The 23,313-nt window shown below is 39.1% G+C and overlaps 1 protein-coding gene across 2 annotated transcripts in view; it reads right to left on the bottom strand.

Moving 5' to 3' along the window:
- Nucleotides 1-453: 453 nt before the first annotated feature.
- The window catches only part of ipo11 (importin 11), an 87,521-nt gene continuing 64,661 nt past the window's right edge, over nt 454-23,313 (bottom strand). The window contains exons 27-29 of one of the 2 annotated variants that reach the window (XM_028414960.1): nt 22,719-22,814; nt 20,858-20,942; nt 454-2,379 (exon numbers count right to left, since the gene is read on the bottom strand). In XM_028414960.1, coding sequence (XP_028270761.1) covers nt 2,215-2,379; nt 20,858-20,942; nt 22,719-22,814 — 346 coding nt within the window. In that variant the 3' untranslated portion in view covers nt 454-2,214. The remainder of the gene's footprint in view (nt 2,380-20,857; nt 20,943-22,718; nt 22,815-23,313) is intronic. The other variant, XM_028414959.1, reaches the window with a different exon arrangement.

Raw genomic sequence — 23,313 nt, 5'->3', positions numbered from 1 at the left:
CGTTAAAAAAGTCTTCAACTTGGATTCCTAGTGCAACATTTGCTAAGTCCTGCTGCTTCTACAGGCTTCCCACAGAGCAATATGAAGCAGGTGGAAGTAAACAATGCATTTTTTAACTGTTGAAATCCAATACCTGCTTTGTGACCAATTCCACTTACACCATCTAAATAAGATACACAGCACAATTGAATATATTTATATTGATCAGCAGTTGCATCGTGCATCTTATGGTCACTACTTGCCTTCAGAGTGTGTGTGGAGGTGCTTCTCCTTCTCCTTCCATTAGATCCTTTAAGGCTGCATCATCCAGCATGAATCCATCTCACCTGTACCACCAGTCATCAGTTATTAAACTTATGTCCAACCTGCTTGAAATAAATAAACACAATTAGACAGCAGAAAATGTAGTATGTAAAAAACAAAACAAAAAAAACAGGGAAAATACAAAGAACATCTGCTCTGGCTGATAACAGCATTTTATTGAAGGCTTTGGAAAAAGCAACAAGGATTACTTCTCATGAAAACATAACCAAACGTCAAACCTCAAAACATCCCTCAAACTGCTCAAAGTTCTCTAGATCGCCATCATTAACAGAATACAAGTAAAGAGATCTTATACTGTTAAACTACTTGAGAGTGAACATAATAGTAAAAAAGTCTTTTGTGTCTCAAGGATAGGTAAGGCTTAAAGCATAAGGCTGTAATTCTGACTGCTACTCAACTCTATCACAGTGTCAAATGAGCTAGTGTCAGGATCATACCCTTCTCAAGGAGGCTGATTGACCTAATGAGAGCAGAAACACCACATCAATTCAACATTTCCAGGTGAATCCATTATAAAGGCAAGCTCAAATTACTTTAAAAAGTTCCGTTCAGACCCAAAAGAGATTTAAATTACAAAAAGTTTCATATTCTGCTGTCCTTGTGCCACTTGTGTAACTGTATTAGGTGCCAATATGCAGCCATCTAACACATTTCTTCATACGTTAGACAAACTTCTAAATAAGTAAGGAAACAACAGTTATTTAATCAAAGCAAATACACCATAGTGGCAGCTGGACACAGCGTTTTCCTCATGGTGACTTTAACAGCCACATTCCTCAAAATTAATCCAATCACTTTAATTTGAAACTGTGATGATACAGCCTAACATGTTTGTTATACAAGCTAGCATTGACACATAATAAAAGGCTACAATTTTAGGTCTTAATGCAACTTCAGCCTAGTTTGCAGAATCCTGTTGCACTGCTCCGAGGTCGTCTCCCACTGTGTGTAAGTATACTGATGAGTAAGAGATTAAAAAAAAAACACACATATTGAAACAGCTTTTGGTTATTAAAGTGCTCTGACACACCATCAATTAGCAGCAATATGTATATACATATAAATGTGTTCAGCACTCTTACAAATCAACCATTTACAGTCAAAAAAGACAAGAAAAACTCCTTCCAAGATAACCTAAAAGAAAAGAAAACACTTTGAGTTCTCTCAGTAGTTTCTTCAACTTGATCTCTGGTTATGACAAAATCATATATTTTTAAAAAAAAAATGGTGAAATTAAATGTAAAAACAAACTAAAATCAAAATATCATCATGCAGAATATCATCCATACTTTACATACATACAAAATTACATTTCTTTTTTTTCTCTTTAAGAATAGATTTTGTAAACGCTGCTTTAGGTCCTTCTGGTTTGGTTTTTCCATGACTCTGCTACAATCTGTAGGTTTTATTTTCAATAGAAAACAGTTCTCAGGCTCCTCCTGCTCTGGCACCTGCAGATGATTTTTGCTTTATACTTCCCACACCCTCTTTTAACATTTACTTCATTCCTTCAACTTTCCACCCTCTTTTATGTCAGAACCCACAGAAAGTGAAGAAACTAGAATAATTGAGTGGAAGCTCTTGAGTGGTGATGTTTTAAAAAATGTGAAGGTACATTTTTAAACACTGACATAATTGCCATCATATATATATATATATATATATATATATATATAAAAAAAAACAGATCTAAAGTAATAAGATAAGATAATAAAGAAGGGAGCAAGCGGTGTTAGCTGAGGACAGTCGACAAGGCTAGGTCTGAATATAGATAAGGCATAGCATGGGCAGAGGTTGAGAGCCTTTCCAGTACTTTTCAAAAATGGGTGGGTAGAGGGTAGCATTAGGCAAATGTGTTTGTGTATGGTAGTGAAGGACTGGAGATGTGATTCAGAGGCCTTGGAGGAACTCCTGGAGCTGTCTGACGAGCTCCGTGTCCACAGTCTCCATCAGGACCCCGAAGCCCTGGTCCCCCATCAGGGCCTGCTGTGCCTTCAGCTTCTCATAGACAAACTGCTGGAGAGAGACGCTGTGCACGGGGTCTTCCAGGGCCAACTGCAGCGGGACAGAGAAAAATGAGATAGTTAGGATCCAACCTGGGGAAATGTCAATTTGGGAATAAGACTGTGGATTCTAAAACCTTTTTACAGTAAAGAAGCTGCTCATATTTGTCCCTACATTGGACAACTACAACGAGGTTGAATGCATTTACTCCTCAAAGGGAGGTTCTGTAATGGACTCAACTCTGGTTTCATTTTACTGCTGTATATGCATTTTATAGGCTTTTAGTATAGTTAATCATCAATGGGCTCTGAAAAACACGAATGTATGTGCTTGTTTGTCTTCCACCTCACTATCTGAAACACATCCACACAGAGTTTTTTTTTATATAATGCATGGTTTCTTAGTATTGCACAGAATAAACACTGAAGACAGAGATAAACCCGATAAACGCATGTGACAGGAACAAACACGCACATCCAAATGTCCATACAGAGGTACCTGTACAGCAATAAATACACATTTCAAACGAATTTACTGCAGAAATCCCTTTAAGATACGCTGATTACTTTAATTCTGGCAATTCCTTCAACATTTTCTACCAAATGCAGTGGAAACAGTCATTCATTAATAATGTGGTAAAAGTCACTTTTTATGAAACAAGGAGGAATATGTAACACAGGCATGTTATTATTTCCAACTCTGACGCAGAGATGTAACATTAAAGTCGAACTAGAGAAAATGATTCAGTACATGCAGTCGCTGTCATCCATCTTATGCTGTAAAATATAATCCTTGACAAGAGAGTAAAAAAAAAAGAAGAAAAAAGTCGAACGGCTGACAAGAGCCAGCACATTTCTGAAGGCATGCACAATGTCATTTATTTTCTGCGAAGTGAAGCAAAGGCAGCAGCAAACACAACAGCATGAAAGTCTGGGCTCTGTTTGCAAATAAATTAGTGATGTAGGAGTACAATAAACAGCAGCGAACACAGAAAACTTTCCTATAGGCAGTCAACTTTCTGAACAATCTTATGTACGGTAATCAATTATTAAAAAAAATGTACTTAAGGATTCAAATGGTTCATGCTGTATTATGTAAATGTGGCTTTTAATTTAAATCTGTCACCAATTGGTTTTTGTATGCGTAATGTCTGCATGTAATTTGGTTCTCCCACTTTAGTTTGCTTTGATTTCCCCACAGATTAATTACTGTTATTATATGCAGTTGCTTGACCCTCTTCCGCCAACCTTTTCAGAGCAGGTCAATGTGCTAAATTCCACAAACTCCCACAGTGACTTAATCTCCTTTATCAACCACTGCAAACATGACACTTTGGCAAGCGCATGCACTTACTTGCTTAACCACAGAGAACAACCACAAACTGCCATAAAAAATAAATAATAAAAGAAACAGAGGGTCCTTTGAGAGGCAGGATATTTTAATGACAACTCGCAGTCTCTAGCCAATCATTGCAAACAATACCTGTCATATTAATTAGTTCTTTGTCATTACAGTGCCATCAAACTAGAAGAGAGTGGCTGCTGGAGAGAGGCTTAATGGAAAAACTGTCATCAACCTGCATAATTACCTTCAGCACAAGGACTTGGAGCCAGTGTTTGTCTCTCCGTGTAGGACTGCATATTTATATGTTTGTGTGTGTACACGCAATGGTCACAGTGGAAGGAATGTAATGTGTATAGGGTCATTTGATTATTTGACTGACACGAGTGCATGTATTTGAGCAGTGTGTGCATGACCACATGTATGCATTTCCATGCACATAAGCAGGTGTTACAGTCAGGCTTCCAACTAAGCAGCATGAACAGAAGCTGCGTATTAACCTTCATGCATACTGAATGACCCTCTCTATAAAATGCTAAAATAACAAACTATTAAAAGCAACAGGAGACATTACGTGTAAACATGAGCTAAAAGGCAGCCTGATTCTCTATCACATACAACAAAGAGCAATGTACTTAGGGCATGGTGTGCTGAGACATGACAGCAAACCAATTTGTAGTGAGGCTGCTACTGATGAGAACAGTAAGCATGATCCATTGTCATCCCTGGGGGGAAAAACATGAGCGGATGTGAAGATGTGAGCAGAAGAAGAACAAAGAAGTGTGTGATTGCTAGGTGGAGAAGAAATATCAGTAGTAGAGTAAAAAATAAAAACACACACAACAGAAGGAAGTGTTGTCATGTAAGACAAGAGGCTATGAGGAGCTGGCGTGATGATGTGGGAGCAGAGAAGATCATAAAGAAAGTGAGTGATGAAAATAAGATGACGTTGGTCGTTGTGAGTGAGAGTGGGCAATCACAGCTATGCCTCATTGTTCAGGAAAGAGTGGAGTGGGCAACATAAGAGGAAACACAGAAAGATGAAGAGAGACAGATGAAACAACAGGGTCTGTAAAAGCCCTCATCTCTAAAGTAATCCCCAGACTACCAGTGCCCTTTTACAAAGCAAACAGAGCACAGAGTCCTGTGTTATAACAGGAAAAAAAATCAGCATTATTCAAAATCAGCTAGTGCCAGGGACTTTAAACATTACCACACACACTGCGAGTTTGCCAGTGACCAAGATATATTTAATGCTCCTTGAATGACAGGCCCAAACAAAGACAAGCAAAGTGGCACTAAAAGAGAGTTATGGGCTTCTATTGTTGCCTGACATAATCCTGGATTAACCAGCAGATAATCGACTTAACAGAATTAATAGTGGGCCTATTAGGAATTTATTGTTTTAACCTTCTGACCTTCTAAAGCTTTTATTTCTATAATTCTTAAAGTCATTATTTCACTGGCTATTTAAAGGGAAAGGCACCTTTGTGCTGTAGCAGAGGATATGAAAGGAAGGGACTTTCTGGAACTGCTGACTGGAGTTAATGATGCAACAACCTGTACTCTTTCTGTGATTTTATCTGAGAACCCGCAGTGCACGAGTGTGAATGAGTGAGAACTGTGGGGCTACATGATGCATTAAAGTGTAAACTACAAACTGTATTGTGTGAGGCAGGGCTGACAGTGCAGGGGTTTAGTGGATTACACTGCAGGCAGATGTTAATTTCATCAGTTAATTTATGACACATCATCTCCAGCCTCGCCAGGCTGTCACCTAGAGGAGCTGACTACACTTGTGATGCAACAAAAAATATAAAAACAGACCATATCAAAGTATAAATGAACATTCACTGAGACTTTTAATTTATTTTTCTGTCAGTCTTCCATTAATTCATTAAATAGATACTGAACTGAATATAGTTCACAACTATATATTATCTGACAAAGCACCAACAAACATGTTAATGGCAGCAGTGTTAACATAATGACATTATATATGTATATATGATTTGCACATCATTAATGATAACAGTCTGAGGGTCCATTTTTATCTCATTAAAAGACGTAAAATCAACTTGGCTCTCAGTTCAGTTTAAAGTAAGAAAGATAGGTGTCTATGTTTGTAGGTAGGGAGGTAGACAGATAGAAGGGCCGCAGCCAAAATGTCTGTCTTATTTAAAAAGGCAATAGATATCTACTTTGCATTTCCTATTTCAGACTGGGCTGCACACCGCCACTTACCCTGGCTGATTAGCCCCCATTACCAACATAAAACCTATTCACAGACTTAACTAAGGTCCCCCTGACTCCATGCTGCGACAAGAATGATAGCGTAATCTCCTTTTTCCTACAATGTAGTTCTGTTCTGGTTTGTCCACCTCAGTTTCACATTTTAAGAGAGGGAAAAGACACACAATACCACCAGGATACCAGTGTTGCATGATGATGGCGAAGTCTCATTTGTTCAGCTGCTTGTTCGCAATTAATTGTGTGAATCATGCTTGGTTCAGACCATTTGAAGTAAGTTGTCCATTTTGGTGTAGTCAAAAAGATTAAACAGGAGTGTAATTGGGCTAAATGGATCTGTGGGAAAGAGATTAAAGCTACCAAATGATAGGAGGACCAGTGCAGGTGCAGTGAACAGAGTAAGGAAAGAATAAAAAAGCAACATGCTGCATAGAGTGAAGGGCAAAGGGGAAGAATATTTACCAAGGGATCAACTAAGGCAAAAAAGAAACTCCATGACTATAAGAAGTACAATCAACATGATGATGCAAAAACCAAATTCTTAAGTCAGGGCAAAAAAATGCATGGGAAGGAAAGATGAGACCAGTGAAATTGGGTGGAAAAAAAGGAAATGGAGGGATGATGAGAGGAAAAGAATGATGATGAGAGTAAAGGATAGAGGGAGTGACATGCTCCCTGCTGTGGCTCACTGATAAAGAGGCGATGGTCCTCATGCCACAGAGGGAGAAGATAAATGAGAGGCAGGATGAAAAGAAGAGAGACAAATGAGATGTGAAGAAAGTGGAAAGGGTTTGGTAGTTGCCTAGTGCACAGATAAAGAGAGCAAAAAAGCAGGGAAAATAGAAAAGAGAAGTAGGCGAGATACACTGAAGAGGAAAAAAAACTGTAATTATGACAATGATGATAATAATAATGATGCTAAGTGCCCACGGCAGTAAAAGTCTGTTCGCTTTTATCTCATGCAAAATACCCAATAATACAGAATAACACAGACTATACTTCTTCCATCTGTTCTGATATTACCAAAAGAGGCTGCCAAGCATTTTTTGAGTTTTTTTATTTTCCTGTGACCAGAGTTTTCATGCTACAACTGTTTTTTGAGATGGCACAGTTTTGCAAATGCATGCCAGTTATGTGCAATTTACCCTCTACTCAAAACTTGCTTGCCTATCCTTTTGTCTGTAAAATAACTTGGTTTTTTTGTGCCAACTGGCTGCAAAAGAATGAAGCTGAGAGAGTTTGTTAGAAGATAGGTTATGAAATCATCATTTGGATCATGGTAGTCCTCTGGAGTCCAACACATAGGGCTCTGGTAGGATACATGCCGGCTCATTAGCTTAACTAAATGACATAATGGAAAACAGACATAATTAATGTTATTACAAGTGTGTTGTGCTCGAAGCATGTGGAACCCCATGGGAAAGCTCTTACTGTATCTTTAGGGGTTTGACTATAATAAACATTATCAGAAGCACCTAATCATAATCATGCATGTAGCTCACAGCAGCTGACTGCCAGTGCCAAGATACAGTGTCACTACTGGAAATGCTCAGATTGTGTGTCAGAAGAGTACACAGGAGGAGGAAGATAGGTCTAATCCCATTTAATGTCATCAACACTATCAACCTGCTAATAAAACACAATGGCTCAACTTGACATTATAAAATTTGCATTAGGGTGTTGATAGGATAAAGTCTGGTGTGAGGAGGGAGTGCAGGTCATGTGTGAAAGCAGCTATATAATCCTCAGTGGCACAGACCTACACTGTAGGCAAAACTACTCAGTGGGTTCTTTAGATCAGTTGGTCAAGCCAATCACACACTCTGCAACAGCCACAAGTGCAGACTATGACCCAGTTCAAACCTGCCTTCAACAAGTGTTGTGTTTTGTGACAATTTGATTGGATCTCTCAACATAGTGCAAACAAAGAAACCATCTGCAATATAATGCACAACTCTCAATCTTACATGGAGCCTGTTGCTACAGGTGTTTAATAACTCTGAGGAAATCCCCCTACAAGCAGCTTGACACCAATAACTTAACTTTTCATCAGATTGTAATCAATACTGACATGTCTACCTTGTTGTTTTAATAGCCTATTAGCCCCTTTTTTGAACAGCGTAGTATAAGAAAGGCCAGTTTTATGTGTATCTTGAGCAGCTACACATGGGATTGGGAAGTGAGTGCCAGTTACAAGCTGAGGAAGATGGGAAGGCCCAAGAGACAAATTAAGGCATTGTCGATTTTGCTCTTTTCATTGGATTTTTGAAAGTAAAAAAAATAAGCCTTAAACTCTAAAAACTAAAGCCATTTGAGCACATCTGATTCAACTTCAGACGCACAACTGTCTGTGACTGTGAACATCAAAGAACGAGGATAGCAAAGGATAGTTTGCATGTGTGTACGGCATTATTTATGGAAGCATATGTGAGAGTGTAGCAAATGAATATTATGCAAGGGAGTGAAAGTCTCTGTATATGTATGCCGTGTGTTTAGTTGGCAGAGTTGGCTTGGTGGGAATGGGCCTGCTGAATATCCAAGCCTGACACTAATCCTATTACCTCAGGCTTCTTCTACTCCAACTCCAGCAGATATCAGCTTTCTACTGTTGTCCCCACATACACTGTCCTGGATGAAAGACACCTACATAATACAGACATACTAGCTATCTATAGATACTTGGAGTAGGGGGGGGAACACATGTATACATGGTGCAATTATCATATTCTAAATAATAAATGATATTCCAATCAGATGCAGATCTCAGGCATATTTTCATCTAAACAATAACAAAAACAAATCCTCAGAGGATTTTGGATTTCACATTCAGCTGTAGAGCAATTCACATCATTGTAGAAGCCCACCACTGATTCTCTATGCTCTCAAAGCAGCATAAAGAGCCTGTGGCTGGATCGGAACCCTGGGACTGGGTTGTTTTCTCTCCCTCTGATTAAATGGGGGACAGACGTTGAAGTATGTTCTCATACACACAAACACACATACAGGTGCGGTGGAAGACTACTCTACATAACTGAATAAATTCATAGGAAATGCCAGATGAGAAACAGATAAGTCCTCCTTTGACTAAGAAAATGAAAAGATGACAAAACATAAATAAATTAGATTTATAATATATACTGCTGTTAGTGTAAGAAAGAGCCTGAATATGTAGATATCCGTCTATGGTTATTGGCTTTCTTGTACTTGTGTTCTTCAAGACAAAGACGAGAACTGATGTGGCCAACAGCAGTGACCACTTTCACTGCTTGCAGAGAGAACTCCTGACAGGCAGTTTGGCTAATGTGAATGGTTTGTTCAAACTTGTAAGAAGTTAGTGTTAGCAATAAAAACGATGTCAACATGTTCCTGGGGCTGTCTAGGCCACTATTTAATGCTCTGGGCCACAGCTGTACTGAGAAGACACAGCATCAGTATTAACACTCACAAAATAAAAAAACATCCTGGTGTGTCACAGCTTGGAGCCTTTCAGACTGTTTAATTCACTGCTTGCATTAAGAAGCACCGATTGCAGCTATTCCTCCAGACTCCCACCGTTTTGTTTGGGGTACTCAGGGGTCCCTACCAGTCAAATGAGTAATATTTGTGGCTGCTCTTGCCTGTAGGCTTTCCTTTTTTGCATGTCACTATGTTCTTTTCTGAATACACTTGACATTGTCAATTTCTGAAAAGCCAAGGTAGACCTACAAACTATCCAAGCACTGGATACAAACCATCAACCATGAAATTCCTATTAACAGACATAGCAAAGCATTTATGTGGAGTAATTTAAAAACAAAAAATGTAAACTGAGAAGACTGCAATTCCTAACAGGATCTTCATAAAATAGTGTATGTATATTGCAGCCAGTGAATGACTGGCCGTTTACTTGTGATGTATATTCAATGTGATAACTCTATATGAGCTGGTAACCCTCAGAGACAGGTGTCTGCATCACAGCCAAGAACTCTGAACTCCTTGACAGCAGCGTCCGACAGAATGATGGTGTCTAAGCTGCATGGGATCCTGGAGAACAGCTTCCATCCTTTCCATAACATGCTGCTGAAGTGCAGGAGTACTTTCAGTGCTAGACTGATCCCCGCCAAAGTGCACCACTGAGAGCCACAGGAGGTCAATCCTTCCTGTGGCCATAAAACAGTACAGCTCCTCCCTTAGAGATCAGACAATCTGATCTAACACATTGTCTTAATAATATCTATACTGGATGTTATTTTAATGCTCTCATATTTTACTTGCTTGCCTTATTTCTAATCTGGTTAATAAAGTATTTCTGATTCTGAAGAAGCTCAAAGTACCAATTCTGATGCTGCTGAAACCTAGTATCAATAAAAATGATTAAACCTAACAGACACACACAAAGCCAGTCAGTAATAGGATTTATGCAACTAACACCAAGCAGAATAACTAAACATTACATGAGACATTCCATCTTCCTAGAGAGATTTAAGAGTTTCCTTTGTCTTGAAAACAGTAACATATACTGCAGATCCATTCACATTAGTGTGGTAACATTGCACCATATTGCAACAAACTAAATGAGGGAAAAAAATTACAAAATAGAGTCAGACAAAATGAAACAAAATCCCAACAAAGTAAGACAGAACAGGGAGCTGAGAGATAAGGTCACGCACATTTGTCAGTGTTATTATATTCAAGTGGAATAGACAGGAGAGGACAGAGCAACAGTCATTGCAGAACAAGGATAAGAACAGAAACAGACCTGTCTGAGGTTTCATTAGTTTATAGTCTCTTGACTTAGAGGAGGGATTAAAGCTGGATGGCAGTAATTTCCCCACCAAATGAGGCAGCACAAATTGTAATACCGTAATTAGTATTGTACCAGAGGGCGACATGTAAGAGGCTCTTAGCATTCTATCATAAGCTCCATATTAGCAAACATACACCTTTCGGTGCTAGGGTTTGTGCAGGCATGTACGCGTCCATCAAGACAGACGGAGAGCTGAAAGTGGGTCAACAAGAAGCCACTCTGAAGAAGTAGAAGTTTGCCTTGTGGAAGACTTACAAGAAACGATATGTATGGTTTATGGTTATTATCATATAACTGTTGGAGCAGGGTTTTGGTCATGGTCTGTGCAACTTATTTTCTAAATGTGAAACTTTTCTCTCAAAACTTTTTTCCCAATAATACCAGAGCAGCTATGCTTGCATTTGTGTAACAGTGTTTATGTTAAATGAGATTTCCCTTGTGCATGGGTAGATTTGTTGTGGAGAGAAATTGGCTAAAAGGGGGGGGGGGGGGCGAACACTGCTGGCAGCGCAGTCATATTGCCAGTTTACAAGGACATGCCAGAGGTGAGCTGCTGAGCACAGCACTGTACATATACATACAATCATAAATCTTATGTATTACTGTTTCTGGGTTCACTGAATGAACATACAGTATGTGCTGTGCTGTGATTCATGGAGCAGTACTGTGACTGTATATAATGTACATTTTGGGCACTGAAATGCTTAATTAGCAAGTTAGGCAAAGTGCTAAAATAACTTTGCTCTGCTTTAGTGGTAAGCCGATCTGTGACTGATCAGTATACATGCTGTTCTGGTCAGGTAATAAACTGTACTATAAAAACGTAAACAAGCCTTACAACCAGCCCATTAAGGCAAACTGTGGCTGAACAGGGTTACATTGGTTTTACATCTTTCCAGCCATTCCATTTTCACTGTAAAAATGCATCTGTGCAGGTAATGGAAACATATGCTTAACGGGTTTGGGAATACCTATGTGTACCGGTGCATTGCTAGATAGCCACGATTGTTTGTCGGACTATTTCTTTGATTTGTCAGTGCAAACACCAAAATGCTCTGTGGGATTTCTCTAAGCGACGGGGAGTGACTGGTGATTCTGGCAAATGTGGCTTTGAGGCATCCTGTGTGGAATCTGGTGTGCCATCTGGCAGGCACGAAAAGACCAATTTCTGCATTTGTAAGATGGCACTTTAGGAGTGGAAGGGTGAAGTCAGCAACTTTAGCAGCATGGAAATGGAAAAAGGTTACCATGCAGAGAATGCAAAAAATAAAAATAAATAAAAAATAAAAAATGGAAGCAGTCAAATCAAGGACAAGTATTGACAATCAAAGTTTTTGTCTTTGCATATTAGTGAGCTATGTTTTGTTTTAATACATAGTTATCATATGTATTACGTAAACATATTATTACACTTAAAAATTATACCTGAGAGCAAATTATCTTTTCAAAATGAAATGTTTGAAGTTTAATCCAAAAATAAGATATTTTTAAGACTTTAAGACATGAGTTTAGTTGAAACAATGAGAGACAAATTACCTACTGTAGGCAAAAAGATTAGTATTCAAATTGGGCTGTCAGACCCATTCTTTTTCATAACAATACCAATGAGATATCTACTTTGTTATTCTGCCAACTCATTATCTTGAGAGAATCTCGGTTCACTTGTCAGCAACATTTAACTGAGATTGCTTACTTAATGGCACATATTCACTCTACAGCTGACTGCACAAGGGTACAGTTGTTCTCTAAGAGTCAGTACAAGCCCATGAGCCAGATCAAAACCTGCAGGGTTTTAGATTGACAAATCCCGGGGGCTCCTGGATACACTTTTTTTTTCTGGACAGGGGAATGTGTGCTTGCAAACATATTGCCAAATCTCAAGTCATGACACAGACTGGAAAAAAAATCCTAAACCAACTGCGACTGCTTTTATGCATGAGAATCTGAAGAGGAAACAACATTAAAATGCATAGTTTGAAAAGACATCCCCAGTGTGCAGCACTAGTTTAATCAGTGAGGACTGTTAGATCAAGTATTGCAATATGCTGGACTCTCACCTCACATAGAAAAAAAGAAAAAAAAAAAACGACATCATTTTTATTGTTCAGTATCAAAACTTTTCTTGGTGGTTTTCATCTTTTAGACACAACTATTTACAGTTCAATCCCAAGTTTTAAAAGTAACACTCGACCTAAGAAAGCAATACTGTCTGAAGTGTGACAACTAATCTTGAGTTGAGCTACATATTTTGGCTTCCTGCAAACTATCCACTAAGAATTTCCTACACCATACCAAACCCCTTATAGTCTGAGCTTTCCTTTAATAGTATCTCTTTTGCCAGGCTACCTACACAAATTACATTAAGGAGCCTATTTATTCCCTGGTTTACATATTTTGTCAGGATGATTTTTGCACATTTGAAATCCCTTACAGTATCAAAACCTCATGTATCTACACTCAACAAAAATATAAAACAAAAACAAAACACTTTTGTTTTTGCTCCCATGTTTCATGAGATGGACTTGAAGATCTAAACTTCATTCCAGATACACAATATTACCATTCCTCTCAAACATTGTTCACAAATCTGTCTAAATGTGTGATAGTGAGCACTTCTGCTTTGCTGAGATAATCCATCCCACCTCACAGGTGTGCCACATCAAGATGCTGATCTGACATCATGATTAGTGCACAGGTGTACCTTAAACTGCCCACAATAAAAGGCCACCCTGAAATGTGCAATTTGTTTCTGCTTTATTGGCAGTCTGGGGACTCAGAACCAATCAGTATCTGGTGTGACCACCATTTGCCTCATGCAGTGCAACACATCTTCTTCGCATAGAGTTTATCAGATTGTCTATTGTGGCCTGTGGAATGTTGGTCCACTCCTCTTCAATGGCTGTGCGAAGTTGCTGGATATTAGTGGGAACTGGTGCACGCTGTCGTATACGCCGGTCAAGCACATCCCAAACAGGTTCAATGGGTGACATGTCCGGTGAGTATGCTGGCCATGCAAGAACTGGGACATTTTCAGCTTCCAAGAATTGTGTACAGATCCTTGCAACATGGGGCCGTGCATTATCTTGCTGAAACATGAGGTGATGTTCATGGATGTATGGGCCTCAGGATCTCATCACGGTATCTCTGTGCATTCAAAATGCCATCAATAAAATGCACCTGTGTTCTTCGTCCATAACAGATGCCTGCCCATACCATGACCCCACCACCACCATGGGCCACTCGATCCACAACATTGACATCAGCAAAGCGCTCACCCACACGACGCCACACACGCTGTCTGCCATCTGCCCTGAACAATGTAAACCGAGATTCATCCGTGAAGAGAACCTCTCCAACGTGCTAGACGCCATCGAATGTGAGCATTTGCCCACTCAAGTCTGTTACGGCGACGATCTGGAGTCAGGTTAAGACCCCGATGAGGACGGCGAGCATGCAGTTGAGCTTCCCTGAGACGGTTTCTGACAGTTTGTGCAGAAATTGTTTGGTTATGCAAACCAATTGTTTCAGCAGCTGTCTGAGTGGCTGGTCTCAGACGATCTTGGAGGTGAACCTGCTGGATGTGGAGGTCCTGGGCTGGTGTGGTTACTCGTGGTCTGCGGTTGTGAGGCCGGTTGGATGTACTGCCATATTCTCTGAAACGCCTTTGGAGATGGCTTATGGTGGAGAAATGAACATTCAATGCACGAGCAACAGATCTGGTTGACATTCCTGCTGTCAGCATGCCAATTGCACGCTCCCTCAATGCTTGTGGCATCTGTGGCATTTTGCTGTGAGACAAAACTGCACATTTCAGGGTGGCCTTTTATTGTGGGCAGTTTGAGGTACACCTGTGCACTAATCATGATGTCAGATCAGCATCTTGATGTGGCACACCTGTGAGGTGGGATGGATTATCTCAGCAAAGCAGAAGTGCTCACTATCACACATTTAGACAGATTTGTGAACAATGTTTGAGAGGAATGGTAATATTGTGTATCTGGAATGAAGTTTAGATCTTCAAGTCCATCTCATGAAACATGGGAGCAAAAACAAAAGTGTTGCGTTTATATTTTTGTTGAGTGTATATAATAAGATATTTTAGTGTTGCTATGTCCCACTATAATAAAAAGACAACAACTATCTGTCATAAGAAAACACCTGTCAAACTTTGAATCCGAGTTAACACGCCTGAGACTAAGAATGTTGAATGAATTCTTTAGCTGTTCTATTAAACAATCGAAATCACAGAGATTAGTTCCCACTGTAATGAGCCATACACAGAAATGAAAAGGCTTCTCACTGCTAATTAAGATGTATTAGGATCAATTTAACAACTGTGAAGTGACAGACCAAGATCAATTATTCTCATTACTTGAATCTGACTAATTAACTTCCAATCAATCTGAAGAGCTGACAGGTGGAAATACTTGGAACACTTCTGGCTGCACCACCTCATCCACACAGCTGCTACATACAAACACAAAAACTGGCAGAGATGTAAGAGGGCAAAATGAATCTAGCACTCCCCTGCGGTGCTTGAGCAACATTTTAATATCTTGCTGCTCAGTAGTGTAACAGGTTACAGTCCTGCTGGTGTTCTACTGAGGAAGAGCTGTATGTGTGGACATGCAGCCATGAATCACCTCATCTTTACACAGTTGAGGACAGCCTGATTTACAGCTGCACTATGTTTTGTCCTGCTTTATTACAACAGTGCATAGTGGCACTCCAGAGGATGCAGAGTTACTTGCCAATGTTCCTGTACCCTTTACCCGATTGAAACTCAATATACACAACTATTTAAGCTGCCACATAAAGTTGGATTTTTCCTCTGTCTGTCTTTTCCTCAGTCTGCAGCTGCTTTGGATTTTGCTGTTGAATGATGAAAATGTGGCAAAACTTCCACATACAGGAGTGAAATATTTAGTCATTACCAGACCAACCAGATGAAAAGGCTGTGCACTTACATGACTGTAAGTCCATACTTTAAATAATGATCAACATTATCAAACTAATTACATATACAGGAGATAAGAAGGAGTACAGGTTAAATGCTGCCTTACAGTTCATCTCCACACTAGCTTGCATTTCAATGATTCCTGGTTGGTTAAGAAATGGTAAATTGCTAAGTATTAACTATCCTGCCATGCTTGGAAAGCCAACTCCTGCTACTGTCACCAACAAATGGCTGTAAAGCTGAGAAGCGACAGAGATGGAAACTAATTTTGATAGCTCTGTATGCCTTAGGCGGCACAAAGGAAAAATCTTTATATCTTGTGCTGCAAAATAACACTGTCAGAGAGGTCTGTTATTCAACAAAACCAAATTATGCTGACACTGATGGTCTGCTTGAGAAAAGGAGCAATAATAAAGCAAGAATGGCAAGTCTTCATTACTAATGCTTTGTGAGGCAGAGTGAATTGATAACACACTGAAACTCATTTCCTATAAATATATACCTCTAGAGGACCTTTGGAAGCAATTTGACTGTTCATTAAGATGAAATAATGAAAAACGGATGAATGACAAGGACAATTTAATGAGTCATTGGTAATCTATCAAGACTTCAAACAATATTTTTGGTTCACTCAAAGCAGTGACAGGATATAATCTCTGATTTTCCTTTATCAAGGTATGCATAATAAAATGGAAGTGTTAAAGGAAGCTAATCTTTGGACAATGAAAACAAAAGAACAATTTCATGACAAATTGATAATTTCTGCCAAATGTTTTCTGTTCGTGTTGAGCAATTACAGCCATGGGGCAAAAGTATAATAGCTATAAGAGCAGAGGGGAGCATAAATATTCACTGTAATATTCTGCAGATGGCTTTTGGGCATACATTCTAATGCTAATGCTTGCTGAAGAAAATGCTAATTACAAAAATCTACATTGAATATTTGCTGTGCTATGTACCAATATACGGCATTAGCTGAAATTAGAACACAAATGGACACCACATTTATGGTCATGGTACAATTGTTTGAGTCGATCTCACCAACTAAACAAATATATCAATGTTTTTTAAGTCTCTAACCTGCAACCAACTTCTGCAGCAAGAATCACTGAGAAAAGACATTTTTGATAAAAGCAAAACTAGCTGTAGACTAATTTTTTTTATATTTAAAAAATTAGTTTTTCAAATCTGGCAATAACATCTACTTATACTATCATATATAGTCCCCATTACAAATTCAAACTGCAGAAAGACTGAATACTGAATACAACTTATTGGCCTAATAGCCTGTAAGAAAAATCTCATCAGTTACACACATTGAGCAAATGCTATAAATGACTAAACATTCTATTTAAATAAATCGAAACTACATTAAACAAATCTGAGCGCATAATAATAATATTAATAATAATATGTTTCAGGCTGCATGTCTGGCTGATATGATGAAGTCAGATGGAAATATATTGTGCTCAACCTCAGTGGAAATCAAACATTTTCACATAGTCTCCCAAAGGAAACTTTGATAGTGGGCTGCACACATGCAAACACAGCTAGGGGGAGGTTTACAATGCCTCAGTCCTCTCTCACCTCCACAATCACATTCAGAAGTGGGTGTGAATGTCAGAAAGTTACAGCAAATTATGTGAAATTATGTAAATATAGAAAATAGTTTTTCATAAACGCTTGGTACTCCACATGTAAGACAAGATTCCAGAGAAACTACTCGGGAGTAGAGCACTATACATATGAAGATGTATAAAATACACTGCTTTGATTAGTAATTTGTATCCGTCCATCTGAAGAGCTCCACTACGATATAAGATATGTTTACTCTATGCTGACATTTGCAGTTACTCCCTCATTAAAAAGACATTAATGAAAGACCTTTGGCCTCTTTGGTAGTTATGTCCCAAATTAATCATGTTTTTATTAAGCTATACCCCTTAAAAATCCACTTTTAGCAGCAGAAGAAGACTTTTAAAAGTTTTCTAGTAAACACATTCTTTCTTAACATTTCTGACTGGAGTGAAATTAGTTGTGATGGTGTAAACCAAACCAATGGGAGGTTTAGTGAAGCAATATGCCCTAGAGAACGGCACTTGACTCTGGACCTATTATTATGTATACAGTGCAATAAAAAGAATTTTATTTGGATTGCTCCAAGTGATGAAAAATGTCTGTATAAAGTCTTTCTACAAACAATGACCTGGTTATTCAGAAAAAGCCTTGCTTACAGCAACTTTCACTGTTACAGAAAGGTCTGTGTTAGATCTGTCAAAGTAAGCACAAGAATGTAATTATAACAACATGCGGTTGTAAGGTTTTTGCATATTTATCCTCTCAAATTACATTACAATGTTTTAACATGTCACTACAGGATAAAAGCACATTCAAATCACCACGTCTTCATATTAAAAGCAAAGACATGAATTTAGGCTCTGTATTTTGCCACAAGTCAGTTCAGGGAACCATATAGTATCTGGCCTCTATCACTATTCAGTGACCAAGATTACCTTCTATACCAGTACCACAGTAAGGTGTAACACGGCACCTTCATCCTCTAATTCTATGCTAGACTCTGATCAGTCATAGCCAAGTACTCACACAAATGTATCACAATAACGTATATGTGTAGATTGGTGTGCAATAAAGAAAAAGAGAGAGAGAACAGGCTCAAGTGGGTGTGTGCCACCACAGCACAACAGACAGGGCCCATGTCATTAGTACCCAGCGGAGAAAGGCTTTGATGTCCCCTCTCCTTCTTCTTGTTTGATGGTACTGGCCTTGTAGATGAAGTACAAGAATCAAATGATGCATTATGTACAGGGGCCCAAAAACAGCATCAGTTAACCTAGTCTAATTGTCTGGAACACTCAGATCAAAGTGAGGGACCCTTACGAATCCCAGACATGATAGAGTGGAACAGTCAACAGCTTCCGAAACACAAAACAAACTCCCCTCTTCATGCACAGAAAAAACAAGTCAAACTTGGGTACAAATAAGAAGTCGGCAGCAGTGGTGAGGCGGCCTCTCCTCCCACAGAGACTATAAATCTTTAGAGCTGCACCCACCACAACAATCTCTGAATGCAATGGTGGGAGAGGAACGACGACACATCAAGGACACCTTACAAGAAACTAATTCAAATATATAGAGGTTGGCCATGCATTTATTTCATTCCAGCCTTATCAAATGTCAATGTACAAATCATCTGCATGAATGTGCAGTTAACGCATGTAGTAGTATTTGAGCAAGTATATGGTGCAAAACAGACGCTCTAAAACAGGCAAGTAACAAAAAAAAACAATGAAAGGCCAATTAGGCTATATTGATTGTCTATATATGCATTATTTCAAGAGGGTCATTCATCAGTCAAAGGGTTCCCAGACTGAGAAAACACCAGTACAAACGCATACTTACTTAAAATATTGGTTAATCAGTTTCCTTGATTACTAATAATCAATATCAAATGGAGAAAGTTGCTCTGCAGCTGTTCATGGCAACACTATCTCATTAACAATCACTGGCTGTTTTGCATCCAGGCTTCTTATACCTATTCACAGACATATATGCACATATATATTTAATAAGCCAGTGTGGTCCATCTATGTGATATTCTATGTATTAGCGTAGCTGCACTTAGAATAATAATTGTTCTCACTCTTCAGAGTTCGGTGACCTTCAGTCAGTAAGTACTCCACAGTGCACTTGAATATTTATCTGCACAGAATAAAGAAAGAAGAATTCCCAGCATGGCTCAGTAAGCAGGAAATGTTACTATCCACACAACTGTCCTGAGATGGAGAGGAGAGAGTCCAGGCTATATTCAGGACTCCTGTTCTAGGATCACGGCAGTGTATAGAGGTAAGCCCAACTAAATCTATTTGGTATTACTTCTCCCGACCACTATCTCCAGCCCCCTTCATCACCAGACAGATGGCATTTCATGTTCCAAGTGCCGGTTTCTAGGGCTGCAACCCTTACCTGCAGCCTGGCAATACACCCAACCTTAAGGCCTAATCCTGCAGATGGTGGACATACAGCACAGCTTCTCGAAAGCTTTATAAACATACTGCAGTTCCACTGAAACACAATTAAGCAACGTGGCTGTGCTTGGACAAAATTACATGTTGCACTAATTAATTCATCAGTCATATTACATCGTCTGGAGACACTAATCCAGGTGAAGCACTGACACACACATAACAACAGTCTGACAAACTCTTTCCAACCAGCACACATATTCACATGTTTATGCACACATGCTTGTACACAGACATGCACATACTGCCAAGAAGATAATCCTTGTGAAAGCCACAGTAGAGTCAATAAATTTTCAAAAAATGTCACGGGTCTTTCTCATTAACTTTGTCCTCAAAAGGCAAACTGACTCATGTGGACCCACCCATCACTAGCACACATGCATTCATGCACATCTCCAAGCACGCAGGCCCAGTGCGCATTAAGAAGCAGAGAGAGGTGTGACTTTAAGTCTCCTCTTCTCTATTCCCTGGAGCAAAAAGTCATGGTCTGGGCTGAGGTGATAAGTGCACTGGGATACCACCCAGCACACACACACACACTGAAAAAAGGCAAGTCAAACAAGAAAGATGTTTTTCTTCATTCAAACACCAATGAAATACATAAAGTTAATTCTACCCAGGTAGTCAAATTTGGGAACACATGTACACACCAACAATATGAGCAACATTTGTGCAACGTGAAACATTTCTGAGCTTTCACCATGAGTAGTCACCATGTGACAAAGTGGCTTAGGAATGCATGCACACATGCATCACTGTAACATTAAATTCGTGTACATCTCCCAGCTAAAGGCCATATATGGGTACTCCACATTCCTGATTACCTGAAAGACTTAATTTTTTAACACATATGGATCCTGGCACTGTACTTAAAAGTGATTATATGGTGTTCTAAATGAAAAGCTGTAGCACCTTTTAAAGCAGTGAGGTGGCTCTTACTATTACATCAAGTGACCACCTTTCTATTTGCATACTGGAGCATCACAGGAGGAAAATATTTTTTTTGTATTGCCTAAATGGACCATTAGTAAAAGAGAAAATGAAGCCACTCTCCAAGGTTCTCTAAAAACCCAAACTTTTTGGGTCGAAAATGTTCTAATCACTGAAGTATAAGATGTCCTGTATTGTGTGCTGATTGTGTGTTTGACTCACCAGTTTCTTTCTCTTGTCCTGCTCAGTTGGTGGCTCCTCATCATCACTCAGCTTGGGCTCCTCAAAATGGCTCATCAGCATGCAGCTGCAAACACAATTATATTCAGCTGAGTATTAATAACTACACATAAACCTGCACAGCAGGAGACAATTTCAGAACAGGCAGCCGCGTGCTCGCACACCCACAAACCTGTGTATGTGCACTTTTTTCTCTGACAGCTATTCATATTGGTTCATCTGCATTCATAGAGAATTACAAGTGAAACCTGTTCTCAGTATAAAGTGTGTGTATGATCTTTTATTTCCTTTGTCTTTGTTACTTATCCTTATTGTGGGTGGAAGTGAGGTAGGGGGTTTTGAAAGTGACAATTCCTTACTGAAATGAAGCAACTCGTGATCAGAAATCCTAACTATATTCTGCCTAAACTCTAACTAATGACATTCAAAGTGAGAATCATAGCAAAGTAAGGACAGAACGGATAATTTATTTTTAAAAGAAGGGACTAGAAACATCAAGTTCCTCTTTCTCACTGGGGAGGAATAAATTTTTTAAAGCTGCCAAAAGCAGTATTAGCATAAAAATGTGGAAGTGAAAAGTCTTTAACTACCCATGAAATCATTTTTTGGTTGTTCTTTACATTACCTACACCCGCCCAACAATAACAAAAGAACAGTGCTTACACAGGCAAACTGAAGCTCGCCAATCACAGCATGCTGGGCTTTCAAGGAGAGGTGAGAACAGCTCTCCAATTTTTACAGGGAATATGTAATTTTGCAGCACTCCACTAGTGTTTTCATAGAAACTCTGAACAGACAGACAAAAGCAGTTGCTTGCTAGTAAACACGGGGGGACAATTAGCAGCAAATGAAACACATATTTCTGACAACAGTTGGTGATAAACAGGGTTGATATCAAGTGGCCAGAGACACAGCTGCATATGAATGATGGCAAAGTGCTGGAAAACTAAATAAGCAACTGCTAGCCATGGATAGTGCATGAATTAGCAGGAGTGACTTGCTCTGTAAAATTAAACTGGCACATTTTTAAACTGAGCAGCATCATTTCTGCTGCTTCTTTCTATTCAGTAATATTTTATCCCTGAACAGTGACAAGTGATTGAATTTTTGTAGCAGCGCGCTGAATTGGCTTGGCAATTGCAATCACAGCTGGGAGACTTTCATTTTTCCACACTGCAAGAACAATTCCAAACCACTTACCACAACAGAGAAATAAAAAGAAAGTCTATTTATTTCAGAGTTAACTTTATTCCTAAATACAGGCAGGAAGATTACAGTACTCATTGACGTCTTTCTCACTTTCTCAGATTGCCTTCACAAACAGTGAGTAGAGCTCAGAGGAACGCAGCACAACAGGGACCAAAAACTATTCCTCACATCACTGACAAATCACTTATCCTAACCGCCCCTTTCAGTTCATTTGACATTACCCCATCTCGAGAAACATTAGGGCATTTCTGACAGGAAATACCAACATGGAGGTTAACTTCTATGAAGAAAAAAGAACTATGTTACTAGGAGAGGAAGCCAGAGGAAATGTCACTCTAGTCAGCAAGGTTGTTTGTGCTGTTTTTTGCCCTCTGATTAAGATTTAATAATCTACACCTCATCACAGTTAAAAGGGACTGTTTTTATCTTAGATGTTTATAGATTATAAATTCAAGCTTTGGCAGCACATCCACAGCTTTTACTTAGCTTTATGACTTATGCTTTATGATAAAATAAATATAAAAAAAAACTTGCTAAAGAAATGACAGGAAGGCTTGAATTGTACAGTTTTAATTATTTAATTATTATTATTTTCTTTTTAATCTTCTCTTCAACAACAAACATAAATACTCACTCTTTGAAGGTTCCCGTTTCTGGATCTTCTGTCATCACATCATGCAGGGCCTCCACGCAGATGTTGATGATGCCGCAGAACTTGTCCTGGATGATACTGACAACACACAGATTTTCATAGCTTCATTAGTCATGCGACAATTACTCCAACAAATGTTGGCGTGTGTGTGTTAGAATGAGTGAGATTTCTGTGAGGTTTTTGGTCCAGAGAAGCAAATGATCAAATTAAAAACAAAGCCACAACAGAGGGCAGCAGCCAGGTTAAATTGCCACACTGAAAGTGATGAAGAGGCTGTCAAATCAAAAAGCATAAGGTCATTTCGAGAAAAGGCAATTTACCAACTTACACCATGGCACACATGTTAGGATTTTTATGTAATTTACTAGAACTTTGAGGGCTGAAACCAATGCAGATGTGCCAAAACGGAAGTTCTTAGACTAGCAACCTCAGGCTGGCTCCAAAAGTGGGTCACCTGACAATGTCATTCTTTTTTTTTTACCATATTGTAATCTTATTAAGGCATATTCAAGGATGTGGCCACATTCTGTGACAGGCAGGCGCTATCACAGATTACTAGCTGTCAGCCTAAGTGCTA

The sequence above is a fragment of the Parambassis ranga genome, chromosome 9 (assembly GCF_900634625.1).
Source record: "Parambassis ranga chromosome 9, fParRan2.1, whole genome shotgun sequence".
NCBI classification, from domain to species: domain Eukaryota; kingdom Metazoa; phylum Chordata; class Actinopteri; family Ambassidae; genus Parambassis; species Parambassis ranga.
Note: the sequence above shows the minus strand (reverse complement) of the source record. Positions and strands in the feature narration are given on the sequence as shown.